The 18,441-nt window shown below is 45.6% G+C and overlaps 1 protein-coding gene across 1 annotated transcript in view; it reads left to right on the forward strand.

The window, feature by feature from the left end:
• The window catches only part of LOC144595550 (tetraspanin-5), a 62,718-nt gene that overhangs the window by 33,380 nt on the left and 10,897 nt on the right, over window positions 1–18,441 (forward strand). The window contains exons 2-4 of the mRNA XM_078403094.1: window positions 11,854–11,904; window positions 14,522–14,668; window positions 18,075–18,245. Of these exons, the coding sequence (XP_078259220.1) occupies window positions 11,854–11,904; window positions 14,522–14,668; window positions 18,075–18,245 (369 nt within the window). The remainder of the gene's footprint in view (window positions 1–11,853; window positions 11,905–14,521; window positions 14,669–18,074; window positions 18,246–18,441) is intronic.

Genomic DNA, 18,441 nt, shown 5'->3' on the forward strand with positions numbered 1-18,441 from the left:
GGGACTAGTTCCAAAATAACAAATCATAAGTATCAAGGCTGCATCCTGAACTGAGCATATGGTTTTCCTGTGGAAAGCTGTTTGTTTTGATTTCCCTTAAGATGGTTATTAAGGCAGAGCGGCCAAAAGTTGGGTTTCCTTCTAGAATCCAACAATTGTTTGTGCATCTGCTGTGTAAAAGGTCAACCGCACGAGAGTCCGTTTGTGAAAGAGTTTTTAAGCTCAAGATGAGACCATTCGGTATATTGTGCAATGCTTGACCTATGAAAGAGATTTTATGTAGCCCAGATCATCACACAAATCAGCCTCCCCACCAGCGACTCCATCTGCACTTCACGCTGCCTCGGGATAGCAGCCAACATAATTAAGGAGACAAAAGGAACCACAGGCCAGATCTGAAATCATGCAAATTGGCTTCGTGGAAGGTTGTTTTTCCAGACTGGGGACATGTAACTAGTGGTGTGCCTCAGGGATCGATGCTGCGCCCATTGCTGTTTGTGGTTTCTATCAACGATTTGGATGAGAATGGGCAATGCATGGTTAATAAGTTTGCAGGTGACACGAATGTGGGTGGTATCATAGAAATAATCCAGAAATCGGAGGTGCAAAGGGACTTGGGCGTGCTGGTGCAGGCCCCCCAAAAAGTTGATTTGCAAGTCGAATCGGTAGTAAGGAAGGCAAATTCAATGCTAGCATTTATATCAAGAGGACTGGAATACAAAAACAGAGATGTAATGCTGAGGCTCCATAAGGCGCTGGTCAGGCTGCATTTGGAGTACTTTGAGCAAATTTGGGCCCCATATCTGAGGAAGGATGTGCTGGCTCTGGTCCAGAGGAATGATTCCAGGAATGGGTGGGTTAGCATATGATGAGCGTTTGACAGCATTGGGCCTGTACTCGCTGGAGTTTAGAAGGCTGAGGGGGGGGGACCTCATTGAAACTTACAGAATAATGAAAGGCATAAACAGAGTAAAGATAGCAGACATCGTTACTTTTTTTGCATATCTTTCATTCATTGTTCTTTATATCTCCACATCACCATCTATATCTCGTTTCCCTTATCCCTAATCAGTCTGAAGAAGGGTCTCGACCCGAAACGTCACCCATTCCTTCTCTCCAGAGATGCTGCCTGTCCCGCTGAGTTACTCCAGCTTTTTGTGTCTATCTTTGGTTTAAACCAGCATCTGCAGTTCTATCTTACACATTAGTTAGGCTGCATTTGGAGTATTGCGTGCAGATCTGGTCGCCCCCATTACAGGAAGGATGTGGAGGCTTTCGAAAGGGCGCAGAGGCGGTTTACCAGAATGAGTCCTGGGTTAGGGGAAATTAGCTACAGGGAGAAGAGGTTGGACAGACTTGGATTATTTTTGCCTGGAGATTGCAAGCAAATCTGATCAAAGCATATAAACTTATGAGAGGCATAGATGGGATAGACAGTCAGAGCCTTTTTCTCAGGGTGGAAATATCAAAAACTGGAGGGCATAGCTTTCAGCGATGGGGCAAAGTATAAAGGAGAAGAATGGGGCACGTGTTTTGCACAGAGAGTGGTGGATGCATAGAATGTGCTGCCAGGGGTGGTGGTGGAAGTAGATATGATGGTAGCATTTAAGTGTTTCTTGATAGGCACATGGATATGCAGGGATTGTATGGGTATGGATCATGTGCAGGCAGGAGCGGCCCTTCCATAAGCTAGGGTACTGTCCGTTTCACCTCTACCCCATTGTGGACATGAGACTTTGTCTCAGGAACTGATGCGCTATGATGTTGAGAACTATATTCTGCACTCTGTATCTTCCCCTTTATTCTACCTATTGTACTTGAGTTTGACTTGTTTGTATTTATATATATATTACTATCTGATTGGATAGTTTGCAAAACAAAGCCATTACCGCAGCCATTCCTTCCCACTCGTATCCATGTGCCGATCTAAAAGCCTCAAACGCCACTATCATATCTTCCTCCTCCACCACCCCTGGCATCGTGTTCCAGGTACCCATCACACTGTGGTTATGATACAAAGGAAACTTGCTCTGAGAATCTCCTTTAAACGTTGCCCCTCTCACCTTAATGCTTTGCCTTCTAGCCATTGACATTTCCACCCTGGGGACGAAGGTTCGGACTGTTTACCCAATCGGGGTAGGCCATTTAGAATGGAGACGAGGAAAAACGTTTTCAGTCAGAGAGTTGTGAATCTGTGGAATTCTCTGCCTCAGAAGGCAGTGGAGGCCAATTCTCTGAATGCATTCAAGAGAGAGCTGGATAGAGCTCTTAAGGATAGCGGAGTCAGGGGGTATGGGGAGAAGGCAGGAACGGGGTACTGATTGAGAATGATCAGCCATGATCACATTGAATGGCGGTGCTGGCTCGAAGGGCCGAATGGCCTCCTCCTGCACCTATTGTCTATCTGTGCCTCTCATAATTTTATGTAGTGGAGATGATGGAAGTTGGGAGGCCGAGTGGTGGGGGGGGGGGGGGGGGGTGGGGGGGAGGGGGCAGATGAGGGGGAAGAGAGTGAAGTACTGTAATTTCGTAAACAAAGTATTTTCCGTGGGAAGATTAAGATTTGTGTGCGTTATTCTTCGCCAGCCCTGATCCAGTCTGAACCCCTCGAGATTTTGAGGGAATTTGTGGAATTTAATTCTGAGCAGTGTACTCAATTGTTGGCTGCAGAGACTTGGCATAATTGTGGAATGTCAGCTTATTATGCAGTGAATTGGCGTGAAATGCAGCTTGTTTCCAAGGCTGTTGGCGGTGTGACTTGGTGAGAAAGACAAGTTGTTAGTTTAGTTTATTGTCACGTGTACCGAGGTACAGTGAAAAGCTTTTGTTGCGTGCTATCCTGTCAACGAAAAGACCATACCTGATTACATTCAAGCCGACTGCAGTGTACAGTCACGGTATAAAGGGTATAATGTTTAGTGAATCTTCTTGGTGCTTCTGGTTTGGTCAGATGCCGCAGGGAAAATCACTGCACAATATTTACAGGCCAGTCGGGTTATGTTGAGGTTTAGTTTATTATTGTCAAATGCTGAGGTACAGTGAAAAGCTTTATTTTACATGCTATCCAAACACATCAGATATACCATGCACAGATATAATCAGTTCAAACACAAGTACAATAGGTAGAGCAATGGGGAAGATACAAAATGCAGAATACAGTTCTCAGCATTGTAGCGCTTCAGTCCCAGAGACAAAGTCCAATGTCCGCAATGGGGTAGAGGTGAATCGAACAGTACCCTAGCTTATGGAAGGACCATTCAGAAGCCTGATAAGAGACGGGAAGAAGCTGTTCCTGAGTCTGATGGTGCTACTTTCAAGCTTCTGTACCTTCTGCCGGACAGGAGCGGGGAGAATCAGGAATGACCAGGTGGGGATTGGGGGGGGGGGGGGGTCAAGTCTTTATCCCACTCCCCACCATGTGTAGTTCTAATGCCAACCTTACCACCACCCATGTGAGTGAGATCCACACTCTGGAGGATCATGGGAAGGATCCAAGATGGTGCCCAACCCAGGCTACTCTTTGTGTGGTAGCCACAGGAGTGGATCTGCAATCACGCATTACAATTGCTCCACTCCTTTAAATCTCTACTCCGACAGCAACATTTCTTATTTTACCTATGCTACTTCATCTTTCACTAAACGTTAATCACATGATTCCCTTTATCATGTGTCTGTACACTGTGGATTGATGGCTCAATTGTAATTATGTATTGTCTTTCTGCTGACTGGATAGCATGCAACAAAAAAGCTTTTCAGTGTAACTCGATGCACGTGACAATGAACTAAACGAAACTAGCTCCCTGAAAATGGCGTCACAGGTAGTTGGGGTGGTAAAGAAGGGTTTCAGTACATTTGGCCTTCATCAGTCAGGTTATTGAGCATAGAAATTGGGACATTATCTTACAATTGTACAAGATGTTGAAGTGGCTGCACGAAGTATTGTGTTCGGTTTTGGACACCCTGCTATAGGAAGAATGGCGTTAAGTTAGAAAGGATGCAGAAAAGATTTATGAGGACGTTGCCAAGACTCCTAGACTTGAGCGATAGGAGAGGTTGGGCAAGCCAGGATTTTATTCCTTGGAGCGCAGTATGATCTTAGAGGTGTATAAAATCATGAGCGGAATAGATGGGGTGAATGAGTCTTTCACCCAGAGTAGTGCAATTGAGAACTAAACAGTATAGGTTAAGGTGAGAGGGGAAAGATTTAATAGAAAGCTGGAGGGCAACTTTCTCACACAGAGGGTGGTGAGTATATGGACCGAGCTGCCAGAGGAGGTAGTTGAGCCAGATAATTTAACAACATTTAAAAGACACTTGGACAGGTACATGGATAGAAAAGGTTCAGGGAAATATGGGCCAAAAGCAGGCAAATGGGACTAGCTTTGATGAGGCAACTAGTGTTTTCCATGTTTGGCTTCACCAGAGGCAGCGTGAAGTGTAGATGGAGTTAAGTGTCAAGTCACGGGTGTTTTATTGTCATCTGTCGCGAAGGGGAAGAATGAAATTCTTTCTTGCACCAGCACAACAGATATGTAAACGTAATATGTAAGCGATACAGGTCCACCACCGATTTTCCAGCACCCTTGGTTCCAAAGCCTTGCCGGATTATCCATTTTGTCAGACCAACAGAGGTCACGGCCACAGCGAGGGGTCGAACGGTCTGCCTCGGCCGCTGAGGAGTCAAGATACCGTCCGTAACGTTGGCCTCTGCGCTATGGGAACGGATCTGCCGGCTCTGGCTGGGCTGCAGTTCCAGAGCAACGGCCACAGGGGGCAGATCGGCCACGGATCGGGATCAGCCGCCTCATCCGACCGAGGTGCCCCATTTTCCGGTGGAGATTTGAAGTGTGCTCTTGTAATTTTATCCAGATTAAAGGAGGTTCCAGACCACCTGTTGCTGGAAAATCAGTGGCGGACCTGTATAACGTATATGTAACAGACAACAGAGAAATAGACATGTAAGATGTAAAGTAAAACATAATATATCTGTTGCACTGCTGTAAATAAGAATGTAATTGTTCCGGTAGTGGGGGCTTCGGTCTGTGTGTAGGAAGGAACTGCAGATGCTGGTTGACACCGAAGATAGACACATAGTGCTGGAATAACTCAGCGGGTCAGGCAGCATCTCTGGAGAAAAGGAATAGGTGACATTTCAGATTGAGACCATTGATGGACTGAACTCCATCCATAACTCTCTGCAATTTCTTGCGGTCTTGGGCAGAGTAATGTTGAACCAAGCGGTGACACAACCCAACAGTATGCTTTCCACTGTACATCTTTAGAAGTTGGGAAAGAGTCGAAGGAGACTTGCCGGGCTTCCAACAGACCCACCAGAGCCAACAACAGATTCATCAGCCAGAAAATCGCTGTGGTCCCAGTGGTGGAGGTCGAGAACCTATCGATCCTGATTAAGTGAAAATCAGAACACAAAGTGCTGGAGGAACTCAGCCAGCCAGGCAGTATCTGTGGAGGGAATGGACAGACGGTGTTATGAATTCAGACCCTTCTACATATTGAAGAAGTGTGCTGATCTGAAATGGTGCCTGTCCATTCTTGTTCTTTTAAAAGATCAGCAATACACCTTTACAAGTGGGTGTTTTGTTCAGTGGTCTGATAGCAGCCGGGAAGAAGCTGTTCCTGAATTGTGTGGGAAGAAGCTTTTGTATCTTCTCCCCAACGAGAAAGGGGAGAGTACAGGCAGAATGGTGGCGCAGCGGTAGTGTTGCTGCCTTACAGCTCCAGAGACCAGGGTTCGGTCCTGACCACAGGTGCTGTCTGTACAGAGTTTGTACGTTCTCCCTGTGACCGCGTGAGTTTTTTCCAGGTGCTCCGGTTTCCTCCCACACTCCAAAGACGTGCCGGTTTGTAGGTTAATTGACTTTGGTAAAGATTGTAAATTATCCCTAGTGTGTAGGATAGTGCATGGGGTAAGCGTTGGTCGGCGTGAGCTAGGTGGGCCAAGGGGCCTGTTTCCGCGCTGTAGCTCGAAGGTCTAAAGTCTAATGGCAGCTTGCAACACAAAGTCATACAGCGCAGAGCAGTACATTTAGTTACTTTCTTGGACATTTCAACAATCAAATCAGAAACACAGATCAATAATAACCATCCCAGTCATTTCAATTTTGAAGGAACATTTCGATTTATAGACTCTTTAGCTCCCTCTGCAGTTCGTGTGTGGGGACTTCAAGTAATTCGTTACCAGTTTCATGTCAGAGTCGTGCAGCAAGGAAACGGGCCCTTCAGCCCAACCTGCCCATGCAGGCTACCATATTCCATCTACAGTAGTCCCACCTGCCTGCGTCTGACCCATATCCCTGAAAACCTGCCCTCTCCATGTACCTGCCTAAATGTCTTTTAAATATTGTTATAGTCTCTGCCTCAACTACCTCCTCTGGCAGCTCATTCTGTATACCCACCACCCATAAACTTTGGCAACAGACAGAAATGCATATGAATACATAAATAAATTATTCATGACTTCAAAATAAACCAGCCAACAAAACAAGACATTCGTGCAAAACACAGCTAGTCAAGTCAAGTCAAGTCAATTTTATTTGTATAGCACATTTAAAAACAACCCACGTTGTAAACAAGTCCAAGGTAGTGCAGGAGGTGCATGGTCTGTAGTGTTGCGTTGCAGAGGTAGGATTGTGCAGCTTGGTTCAAGACCCTGATGGTGTGTGTGCGCGTGCATTTTTTTGTTTAGTTTTAGAGATACAGCGTGGGTTCAGGCCCTTCGGCCCACCGAGTCCATGCCGACCAGCAATTACCGTACACTGGTTCTATCCTGCACAAAGAACAATTGACGGAATTATTTACTCAATGGTTCAGTGGTGCTTTATTGTCACATGTGTACTGCACAGTAACATTCGTTTCGCATAGATCACACATGCACGAGTTGTCATATTTTGGTGCCGTTTACAAAGCCAATTAACCTGCAAACTCGCACGAATTTGGGATGCGGGAGGAAACCGAAGCACCTTCAGGAAACCCACGCGGTCACAGGGAGAACGTATAAACTCCGTACTGACAGCACCCATATTCAGGAACGAACACAGGTCTCTGGCACGGAGAGGCAGCAACTCTACCGCTGTGCCATTGTACTGCCCATTATGCAATAGTTTTGAGTGTGTCTGTGTGTGTGTGTCCCTGCCCCCCTCTCCCCTCTCCCCCCCTCCCCCCCCTCTCCCCCTCTCCCTTGCTCTCTCTGACTCTCCTGACACTGCCCGACTGCTCTTCCTTGACATCGGTTAGTAGTAGGTTGTAAATAAGATGCAAGTGTCTCAGTTTTGTGATTTAATACAACATGTTTACCCAGCGGCTCTGATGTGGTGAACCATCTCAAGGTCTGTAACAGGATTGTTTTCAAACAGAATTTGACACTGAGCCTCACGAGGAGATATCAGGTTCAATGTCGCTGCAGCTGCTAACTCGAGGTGCCAGGGACCAGTATCGATCCCTAATCTGCTCTCCATGTGACCGCAGGAGTTTCCTCGGCTGCTCCGGTTTCCTCCCACATCCGGTGATGTGCCTGGTAGATTAGCTGGCCACTGTAAATCCCCTCTTAGTCACAGAGTCATACAGCACGGAAACAGGCCCTTCGGCCCAGCTTGCCCACACCGACCAAGATGCCCTATCTGCACTAGTCCCACCTGCCTGCGTTTGACCCATATCCCTCAAAACCTGACTAAATAATTTTAAAATGTTGTTATAGTATCTGCCTCAACTACCTCCTCAGGCAGCTTGATCCACACACCCACCACCCACTGTGTGTAAAAGTTGCCCCTCAAGTAACTATTAAATATATCGCCTCTCGCCTTAAAACTATGTCCTCTGGTTCTTGATCCCCCTACACTGGGAGACCCTATTTATTTCCTTTTGTGACCTTATATGCACATCGCTGATGATGTTTGAAGGAAAGTAGGCGGTGGCACAGTGGTGTGGTAGAGCTGCTGTCTAACAGCGCCAGTGCCCCGGGTTTGATCCTGACTCCAGGTGTAGTCTGTACGGAGTTTACACATTTTCCCTGTGGCCGAGTGGGTTTTCTCTAGGTGCTCTGGTTTCCACCCATATTCCAAAGAGTTGCGGGTTTTATAGATTAATTGGCTTCTGTAAATTGTCCCTCGTATATAAGATAGGACTAGTGTACAGGTGATCGTTGGTCGGCGTAGACTCGGTGGGTCTGAGGGCCTATTTCCGCACTGGGTCTCTAATCCTTTACAAGATCACCCCTCATCCCCAAGGAATAATGTCCTAACCTGCCCAATCTTTCCCAATAGCTTTGGCCTTCAAGTCCTTGCAACATCATCATAATTTTCTTTCTGACTTCTTTCCAGTTTAATGACTTATGGTAAGTGAGTGGCAAAATAAAATGTGTGAGAGATGAGATAGCTGGGATGTACGGAAATAAAGAGAGTTAAGACTGTTTTATTGTTACATGTACTGGAACGGAACAATTGCAGCACCAGCACTACAGAGATGTAAACACAGTACCCAATAGATAATATAATAAACAAACAAACAAAAATCAATTGATTGAAAAAAACAATATAGTGCAAAAACCAAACAAGGTCCAAAACTAGTTCAACCCAGACAGTTCATAGTTTGGAGTTTAGTTGAGGGTTGCAGTGTTCCACAGCCTGATGCCTGTAGGGAAGAAGCTGTTCCTGAACCCGGACATTACAGTTTTCAGGCTCCTAGAACTTCTTCCCAATGGCAGGAGTGATATGAGTGGGTGGCCAGGGTAGTGTGGGTCTCTGATGATGCCGGCTGTCTTTTTGAGGCAGCGACTCCTGTAGATCCCTTTGATTGTGGGGAGGACCTAGCAGGAGAAGGGAGAGGGACTGCTGGGATTGTTCCCTTGAGAGCGAGGATGGACTTAAGTCCAAATGGCTCCCTGTAATGTGATATGCAGAAATTTTATCTTTCAGATGAGCAAAATCTTGGCTGAAGAGGAATTAGTATGTTGCCATATAAATGATGCAAGAGTCCCTGCCTCAACTACCTCCTCTGGCAGCTCATTCCATACACCTACCACCCTTAATGACCCCTCAGATTCCTATTAAGTCTTTTCCACTTCGCCAGGGAGATCCTTCTTCCTTGTGGCTATCAAACTGTACAACCCCTCCCCCTTCTGTCGTGGGGTAAATTGACTCCCCCCCCCCCCCCCCACTCCCCAATCTTTGCACATCCCCAATCCTTTCCACTCGTCACTTTAATTTAATGTTTCATGCATTTTGTGTTTTATGACTGCTGGCAGATCAATTTCCCTCCTGGGGTAAATAAAGTTCTATCGTATCGTAAACCTGTGTCCTCTGGTTCTTGATTCCCCTACTCTGGGCAAGAGACTCCGTGCGTACACCCGATCTATTCCTCTCATGATTTTATACACCCCTATCAGCCACCCCTCATCTCCTGCGCTCCAAGGCATAGAGTCCTAGCCTGCTCAACCTTTCCCTATAGCTCAGGCCCTTGGGTCCTGGCAACATCCTCATAAATCTTCTCTGTACCCTTTCCTACCAGGCATTGGTTTTTATCGTTGCATGTACAAAGATACAGCAACAAAAAAAATGTTGTGTACTGTCCAGATAAATCAGACTACACATGGGTACAATAAGTAGTACACAAAGAGAAAATAAACAGTGCATGAGGTAGTGTTACAATTACAGAGGAAGTTCACTATAATGCTAGAAAACCTCATTCATACTCTCTCCGGCACTTTTCATTACCTTTGCATTACCTGTTCTTGTAAAGACACTAAGTGCTGGAGTAACTCAGTGGGTCAGGCAGCATCTCTGGAGAATATGAATAGTTTAATTTAGAGCCACAGTGTGGAAACAGGCTCCTTGGCCCCCCGAGTCCGCACCGACCAACGATCACCCATACACACTAGTTCAATCTTACACACTAGAGATAATTTATCAAAGCCAATTAACTTACAAACCTGCATGTCTTTGGAATGTGGGAGGAAACCGGAGCACCCGGAGAAAACCAACGCAGTCACAGGGAGAATGTGAAAACTCCACACAGACAGCATCGAACCTCGGGTCTCTGACGCTGTAAGGCATCAACACTACCACTGCACTATTTTGCTGCCCCCAAAATAGGTGACACTTTGGATCGCAACCTTTCTTCTGCTTGACCCGCTGAGTTATTCCAGTACTTTGTGTGTTTTATTTTGTAAACCAGCGTCTGCAGTTCCTTGTGTATCATGTCCTGTTGTACATGTGTGTGGCTTGATTGATCTTGTGTATAGTATGATCAGATTTGACTGGATAGCATGTACCTCAGTACACGTGACAATAATTAATCAACGAATTAACGTCCTCCGTAAAGAGAAGTCATTTGAGGGAAGCAGAATTGAAGAGACCAGGTCTGAATTATTATTTTTTTGCCTTGTTCTTAATGCAAGGACAAGTATTTTTTTTTTTCTCAACATCCCATCGGACTTTTCAGAGATTTGGAAGACTTGGAGAATGTGACTACTCTGCGTACTGCTCCAGAAGAGGATCCATTGCACTCAATGCAGTAGGGTTTGACTGGGTTGCATGGATATCTTTCTGTCCTGGGCCTCCTCCATTGCCAGGGCGCGACCACATGCAGACTGGAGGAACAGCACCTCATATTCTGCTTGGGTCGCTCCCAACCCAACGGTATGAACATTGGAAGACACAAAGTGCTGGAGTAACTCAGTGGGTCAGGCAGCATCCCTGGAGAATGGACAGGTGATGTTTCAGGCTGAGAGTTTCGGGGTGTCAGGGGTTATGGGGAGAAGGCAGGACAGTGAGGTTGAGATGGAAAGATGGACCAGCCATGATTAAATAGCAGAGTAAACCCGAGGGGCCGAATGGCCTAATTCTGCCCCTATGACATGAACTTGTGAGACTCCAGCATTTTGTATCTTTCCAATTTATAAAATTGGAAAATGATCTAATATTAGGTAACTAACCTATAAATACTACCCCCTCTTATTTCTGCCCCCCCTCCCCTTCCATGTGCCCACCTGGATTTGCACCCATTTCATGCTTTATAATGAAAGAATGAATGAATAATGAATGAATGAATAAGTTTATTGGCCAAGTATGTACACATACAAGGAATGTGCCTTGGTGCTCTGCTCGCAAGTAACAACACAAACATACAGTAAACAATTAAGAATAAAGCATAAAACATTAAAACATTAAGAACACAACATTACGGTTTAGACATGTGAGTGAAATAAACCAGAGCAAAAAGAAACTACAGACTTTTGGTTATTGAGTAGAGCTACTACTCACGGGGAAAAAAACTGTTTTGATGTCTGGCTGTGGCTGATTTGACAGTCCGGAGTCGCCTTCCAGAGGGAAGTGCTTCGAAGAGTTTGTGGCCAGGGTGAGAGGGGTCAGAGATGATCTTGCCCGCTCGCTTCCTGGCCCTTGCAGTGTACAGTTCGTCAATGGGGGGGAAGGTTGCAGCCAACAACCTTCTCAGCTGATCGAATGATTTGTTGCAGCCTCCGGATGTCGTGCTTGGTGGCTGAGCCAAACCAGACCATGATGAAGAAGGTCAGGACGATAGTAGTATAGAATTAGACCATCATTGCCTGTGGCAGATTGTGTTTCCTCAGCTGCCGCAGGAAGTACATCCTCTGTTGGGCCTTTTTGACTGTGGTGTCGATTGTCGCCCCCCATTTAAGATCCTTGGAGATGATGGTTCCAAGGAACCATTCGTGTACATGTGACAATGAATAAAACTAACTAGCTAAGCACTTCTCTTGAATCACTCTTAACCTGTGTTTCTTTGAGTCTACAACTGATTACGAAGCTACTGGCTTTGGAAGGATCAATTATTTTGTTATTTCTTTGTGTTTTCCAGTTTTTGGGCGTGGCCTTTCTAGGAGTTGGACTCTGGGCTTGGAATGAAAAGGTAAGAGTATCTGATCACACCGGCAGAACTGCACAAAGTGCATGCCTGAAGACCCCCCTCTGCAATGAGAAGCCAGAGGAAACTTTCGAAGCGGATACAATTACAGCTTTAAAGATATTTGGACAGATATATGGATAGGTAGGATTTAGAAGGCTACCAAGTGGACCCGTTGGGCCCAAACCTCTCCTGCATTGGTGCAGCACCCTCTTCTCCCCCCCATCCCTCCCTCCCCCTCCTCCCTCCCTTTCCCCTCCCCCCTCCTCCATCCCCTCTCCCTCTCCATCCCCCTCCCTGTCCCCTTCCCCTCCCCCCTCCCTCCAACCCCCTCCCTCCCTAGGAGATAGAGTTAAACTTTAAAATGTGAATAACTTTTAAAATATAACACCGATCTCAATGAAACTTGTTCCATTAGCATCAAAGGAACGACGGTGAGTGAGGTGGGCCTAAAATTGTCGCGCTATCGTGTACCGTTTTGGCTGTAGTTCAGGAACAAACAAACAAACAAACGAGAGTTTTAGTATATAGATGAACCAAATGTAGGCAATTGGGACTAGCCCAGTATGCCAACTTGGTCAGCACGGACAAGGTGGGCCGAAGAGCCTGTTTCCATGCCGTACGGCACTATGACTATGAACAGTTAATGGATTCTGAAATGTTCCTTTTTTGCTTTGCTTTGGACAAGAGAAACCAACCAAAGAACAAAGCGGCTGTTTGTTGCAGTGAAATGCAGGGCAGTGGGAGGCGAGCCAGCGGGGGTGGGTGGGGGGGGGGGGTTGGGATAAAGGCTGAGTCACTAAAAATCATTTAGATCATTTCAACAATGTACAAGTTTAGTATAGAGACGCAGTGTGGAAACAGGCCCTTTGGCCCACCGCGTCCGTGCCGACCAACCATCACCCCGTAAACTAGTTCTACGCTACACGGGGATATCCTACTGGGAACAATTTACAGAAGCCAATTAACCTACAAACCTGCACATCTTTGGGATATGGGAGGAAACCGGAGCACCCAGAAAAAACATATACTGTCACGGGGAGAATGTGCAAACGCCATACAAACAGTACCCGCACTCAGGATCGAACCCGGTCTCTCGCGCTGTGAGGCAGCAACATTACCACTGCGCTGCCTGAGTGTCTATCACGGTCGCCATTTCCTACCTGGGACTGTGCAGTCAGCTCGGAGCGGGGCTTAATATCACACTCCTTGCATTTTACCAACTTTAATATTTTCTTTGCGATGCACAAAACATCACTTAGATGTTCCGTGCGGAATTATTGTTTTGAAGCAGCTAAGACTGCTTTAAAAGTGCAATACAAAGGGAAGCATCAATGTAAAGATTTGAGCAAAACACAAATTACTGGCGGAACTCGACAGGTCAGGCAGCATCGGTGGAGTGAATGGACAGACGACATTGCGGGGTCGGGACCCTTCTTCAGCCTAACCTAGGCCTTGACCTGAAATGTTGACTGTTCATTTCTACCATGGATGTTTAGTTTATTATTGTCATGTGTACCGAGGTACAATGAAAAGCTTTTTATTGCGTCAGCTAAAAGATCATACATGATTGCAATCAAGCCGTCCACTGTGTACAGATACAGGCTGAAGGGTGTAACATTTAGTGCAAGATAAAGTCCGATTAAAAATGGTGCAAGGGTTTTCAATGAGGTAGATGGGAGGTCAGGACCGCTCTCTAGTTGGTGATAGGATGGATCAGTTGCCTGATAACAGCTGATGCTGCCTGACTACTGCCTTCCTTTGGCACGTGTTTCCGCAAGATTCCAGCATCTACAGTTTCTTATGTGTCACTGTACAATGTGTCACTGGATTTTGGTCCAGGTTTATAAGTACCAAATCTTCAAGGACTTTCTATTTATCATAACTCGTCGGGTCCTCAGTTGAAACCGTGGGCAAAAATAATACGTCTAAAAAAACAGAACTGGGATGTGCTTAGTTTTAGTTTTGTTTAGAGATACAACATAGAAACAAGATCTTCGGCTACCAAGTCCACGCCAACCATTGATCATAATTATGCTGGAAAAAGTGCAGAGAAGATTTACCAGGATGCTGCCAAGACTAGAAGGCCTCAGCTATAAAGTGAGGCTGGGCAGGCTAGGGCTTTCTTCCTTTGAACGCAGAAAGCTGACGGATGATCTTATAGAGGTGTATAAAATCATGGGAACTGATAGGGTGAATGCACAGTCTTTTACCCAGGGTAGGGGAATCAAGAACTAGAGAGTATACATTTAATTGCAAAATACAGCATGGAAACAGAAACTTCAGCCCACCGAGTCCACTCCGAGGATTGATCACCCGTTCACACACGTTCTACGTTATCGCACTTTCCCATCCACTCCCTGTGCACAAGGGGGCAATTTACTCAGGCCAATTGATCTACAAACACGCGCGTCTTTGGGATGTGGGAGAAAACCCACGCGGTCACAGGGTAAACATAGAAACTCCGAGGTCAGGATCGAACCCGGGTCTCTGGCGCAGTGAGGCAGTGGTTCTATCGGCAGCACCACTGTGTAGAGAAGGATTGGAGTTGTTGTTGTTTGCGGAGTTGGTGTGTGTGTGTGTGGCGTTGGTTGATTGGTCGTGTCTGCGTGTTGTCTTGCAGGGCGTGTTATCGAACATCTCGTCCATCACGGATCTCGGGGGCTTTGACCCTGTCTGGTTGTTCCTCGTAGTCGGAGGAGTGATGTTCATCCTGGGATTTGCTGGGTGCATTGGAGCTCTACGAGAGAACACCTTTCTCCTCAAGTTTGTAAGTGAATCCTAGAGTAAGTTTAGAGACAGGGCATCATGGTCGCCATCGACAAGTTGGGCCGAAAGGCCTGTTTCCGTGCTATATGACTTCATAACTATTTTAAGTAAGGCACATAAACATTTAATAAAGAGCAAAAAAATACACAACGTGCTGCATATTGCTAATATTATCTGATCGGATGCCATGTAAAACAAAGTTTTTCTGGTCCCTGTCCCGAAACGTCTCCAAACCCTGCCTGACACGCTGAGTTACTCCAGCACTTTGTGTCTATCTTCTCACCATAGTTTAGTTTAGAGATACATTGTGGGTACAGACCCTTCGGCCAACCGAGTCCACGCCCACCAGCGATCACCCCTTAGCACTATCCTAAAAAATGGGGACAAATATAATTTACAGAAGCCAATTAACCTACAAACTGCACATCTTTGGGATGTGGGAAAGACTGCCTCCATAGCCATCTGTGGCAATGAATTCCACAGTTTCACAACCCTTTGCTTAAGATTTTCCTCCTTAATTCCATTTTGAAGGCACATTTATTTATTCTGAGGCTGAAACATCCTCCCCACATCCACTCTATCCAGGCTTTTCAGTCAGTTTCAATGAGATCCCCCCTCAACCTTGTAAACTCCAGTGAGTACAGGCCCAGAGTCATCAAATGTTCATTGTACGTTAACCCTTCATCTCCAAGATCATTTTCCTAAACCTCCTCTGGACCCTCTCCAACAGCAACACATCGCTCCTCAGATAGACACAAAATGCTGGAGTAACTCACCAGGACAGACAGCATCTCTGGAGAAGAAATGGGTGACGTTTTGGGTCCAAACGCTCCTTGGATATGGTTTCCATGCTGTAAAGAGTCATACAGCATGGAAACAGGCCCTTTGGCCCAACTTGCCCACTCCGACCAACATGCCCCATCTGCCTGTGTTTGCCCCATATCCCTCTTAACCTGTCCTATCATGCACCTGCCAATGAACATGTGTAATGTTGCTAAAATGTTACTTTTAAATGTTGTTATAATACCTGCCTTAAGTACCTCCACTGGCAGCTTGTTCCCTACACCCACCACCCTCTGAGTGAAACGGTTGCTTTCAACTCTTGCCCCATGTGCTCATCAATGTCTTCATGCAGACTCGTGACCCAAAGCATCGACACGATCCTTTTGCCTCCATGGATGCTGCCTGACCTGCAGGGTTCTTCCAACAGATTTTTTTTTTTGCTTCAAGAACTCATCAGGGTGCCTTTCAGATGGTGAATCATTTTGTTCTTTAAGAAGCCATTAAGCTGGAAAAGATGCAGAGGAGATTTATGAAGATGTTGTCAAAACTCTAGACCCATGCCTTGGAGTACAGGAGGCTGAGGGGTGATCTTATAGAGGTGTATAAAATCATAAGCAGAATATATAGGGTGAATGCACAGTCTTTTACCCGGATAGGGGAATCAAGAACTAGAGGGCATGGGTTTAATTGAAACAGACAGCATTGAAATAGGTTCTTCGGCCCACCGAGTCCACGCTGACCATCGATTACTTGTTCAAACTACAGTGCCCTGCATAATGTTTGGGACAAAGACCCATCATTGATTTATTTGCCTTTGTACTCCACAATTTGAGATTTGTAATATCACATGTGGTTAAATCACATTGTCAGATTTTATTAAAGGGTATTTTTATACATTTTGGTTTCACCATGTCGAAATTACAGCTGTGTTTATATATAGTCCCCCCATTTCAGGGCACCATAATGTTTGGGACACATGGCGTTTGTAATTGCTCAGGTGTGTTTAATTGCAGGTATAAGAGTGCTCTCAGCACCTAGTTTTCCCTCCAGTCTTTCCATCACCTTTGGAAACCTTTATTACTGTTTATCAACATGAGGACCAAAGTTTTGTCAATGAAAGTCAGAGAAGCCATTATGAGACTGAGAAACAAGAATAAAACTGTTAGACATCAGCCAAACCTTAGGCTTACCAAAATCATCTGTTTGGAACATCATTAAGAAGAAAGAGAGCACTGGTGAGCTTAGTAATCGCAAAGGGATTGACAGGCCAAGGAAGACCTCCACAGCTGATGGTAGAAGAATTCTCTCTATAATAAAGAAAAATCCCCAAACACCTGTCTGACAGATCAGAATCACTCTTCAGCAGTCAGGTGTGGATTTGTCAATGACCATTGTCTACAGAAGACTTCATGAACAGAAATACAGAGGCTACACTGCAAGATGCAAACCACTGGTTAGTCACAAAAATAGGATGGCCGGGTTACAGTTTACCAAGAAGTACTTAAAAGAGCTGGAAAAAAGTCTTGTGGACAGATGAGACAAAGATTAACATATATCAGAATGATGGCAAGAGCAAAGTATGGAGGAGAGAAGGAACTGCCCAAGATCCAAAGCATACCACCTCATCTGTGAAACACGGTGGTGGAGGGTGTTATGGCCTGGGCATGTATGGCCGCTGAAGGTACTGGCTCACTTATCTTTATTGATGATAAAACTGCTGATGGTAATAGCATAATGAATTCTGAAATGTATAGACACATCCTATCTGCTCAAGTTCAAACAAATGCCTCAAAACTCATTGGCCGGCGGTTCATTCTACAGCAAGACAATGATCCCAAACATACTGCTAAAGCAACAAAGGAGTTGTTCAAAGCTAAAAAATGGTCAGTTCTTGAGTGGCCAAGTCAATCACCTGATCTGAACCCAATTGAGCATGTCTTTTATATGCTGAAGAGAAAACTGAAGGGGACTAGCCCCCAAAACAAGCATAAGTTAAAGATGGCTGCAATACAGGCCTGGCAGAGCATCACCAGAGAAGACACCCAGCAACCGGTGATGTCCATGAATCGCAGACTTCAAGCAGTCATTGCATGCAAAGGATATGCAACAAAATACTAAACATGACTACTTTCATTTACATGACATTGCTGTGTCCCAAACATTATGGTGCCCTGAAATGGGGAGACTATGTATAAACACTGCTGTAATTCCTACATGGTGAAACCAAAATGTAAAAAAATGGCCTTTATTAAAATCTGACAATGTGCACTTTAACCACATGTAATTTTTTTCTATTACAAATCTCAAATGGTGGCGTACAGAGGCAAATAAATAAGTGATGGGTCTTTGTCCCAAACATTATGGAGGGCACTGTATGTATCCCACTTATGCATCCACTCGCTACACACTAGGGGCAATTTACAGAGGCCAATTAACCTACAAACCCGCACGTCTTTGTGTACGACTCTAAGTCCCCGCTAATCCCTCTACCAAGGCTGACCGCCGTTGGGCACAGATTCTGATGGTTGGGTTGTTTTGAGCAGCAGCTTTGTGGCTGAGCTTTGTAGAAGAATGGTGCCAGTGTGTGGAATCTCTGTAACTCTGTTCTCTTCATTGTGAAACAGTTCTCAGTGTTCCTAGGAGTGATATTTTTCCTGGAGCTTACTGCGGGAGTGCTGGCTTTCGTCTTTAAGGACTGGATTCGAGATCAGCTCAACTTTTTTATCAACAAGAACGTTAGAGCCTATCGAGACGACATTGATCTCCAAAACCTCATCGACTTCACGCAGGAGTATGTAAGTCGTCAAACTGCGGGGAGATCTTGAACGTGAGTCTTCTCATAACATAGAGCACGTCAGCACAAGAACAGGCCCTTCGGCCTGCAATGTCTGTGCTGAACATGATGTGAAGACCATCTCTTATCTGCCTGCACGTGATCCATGTCCCTCCATTCCCTGCATATCCATGTGCCCAACCGAAACCTCTTAAACG

This window comes from Rhinoraja longicauda, chromosome 1, assembly GCF_053455715.1.
Source record: "Rhinoraja longicauda isolate Sanriku21f chromosome 1, sRhiLon1.1, whole genome shotgun sequence".
Taxonomy (NCBI): domain Eukaryota; kingdom Metazoa; phylum Chordata; class Chondrichthyes; order Rajiformes; family Arhynchobatidae; genus Rhinoraja; species Rhinoraja longicauda.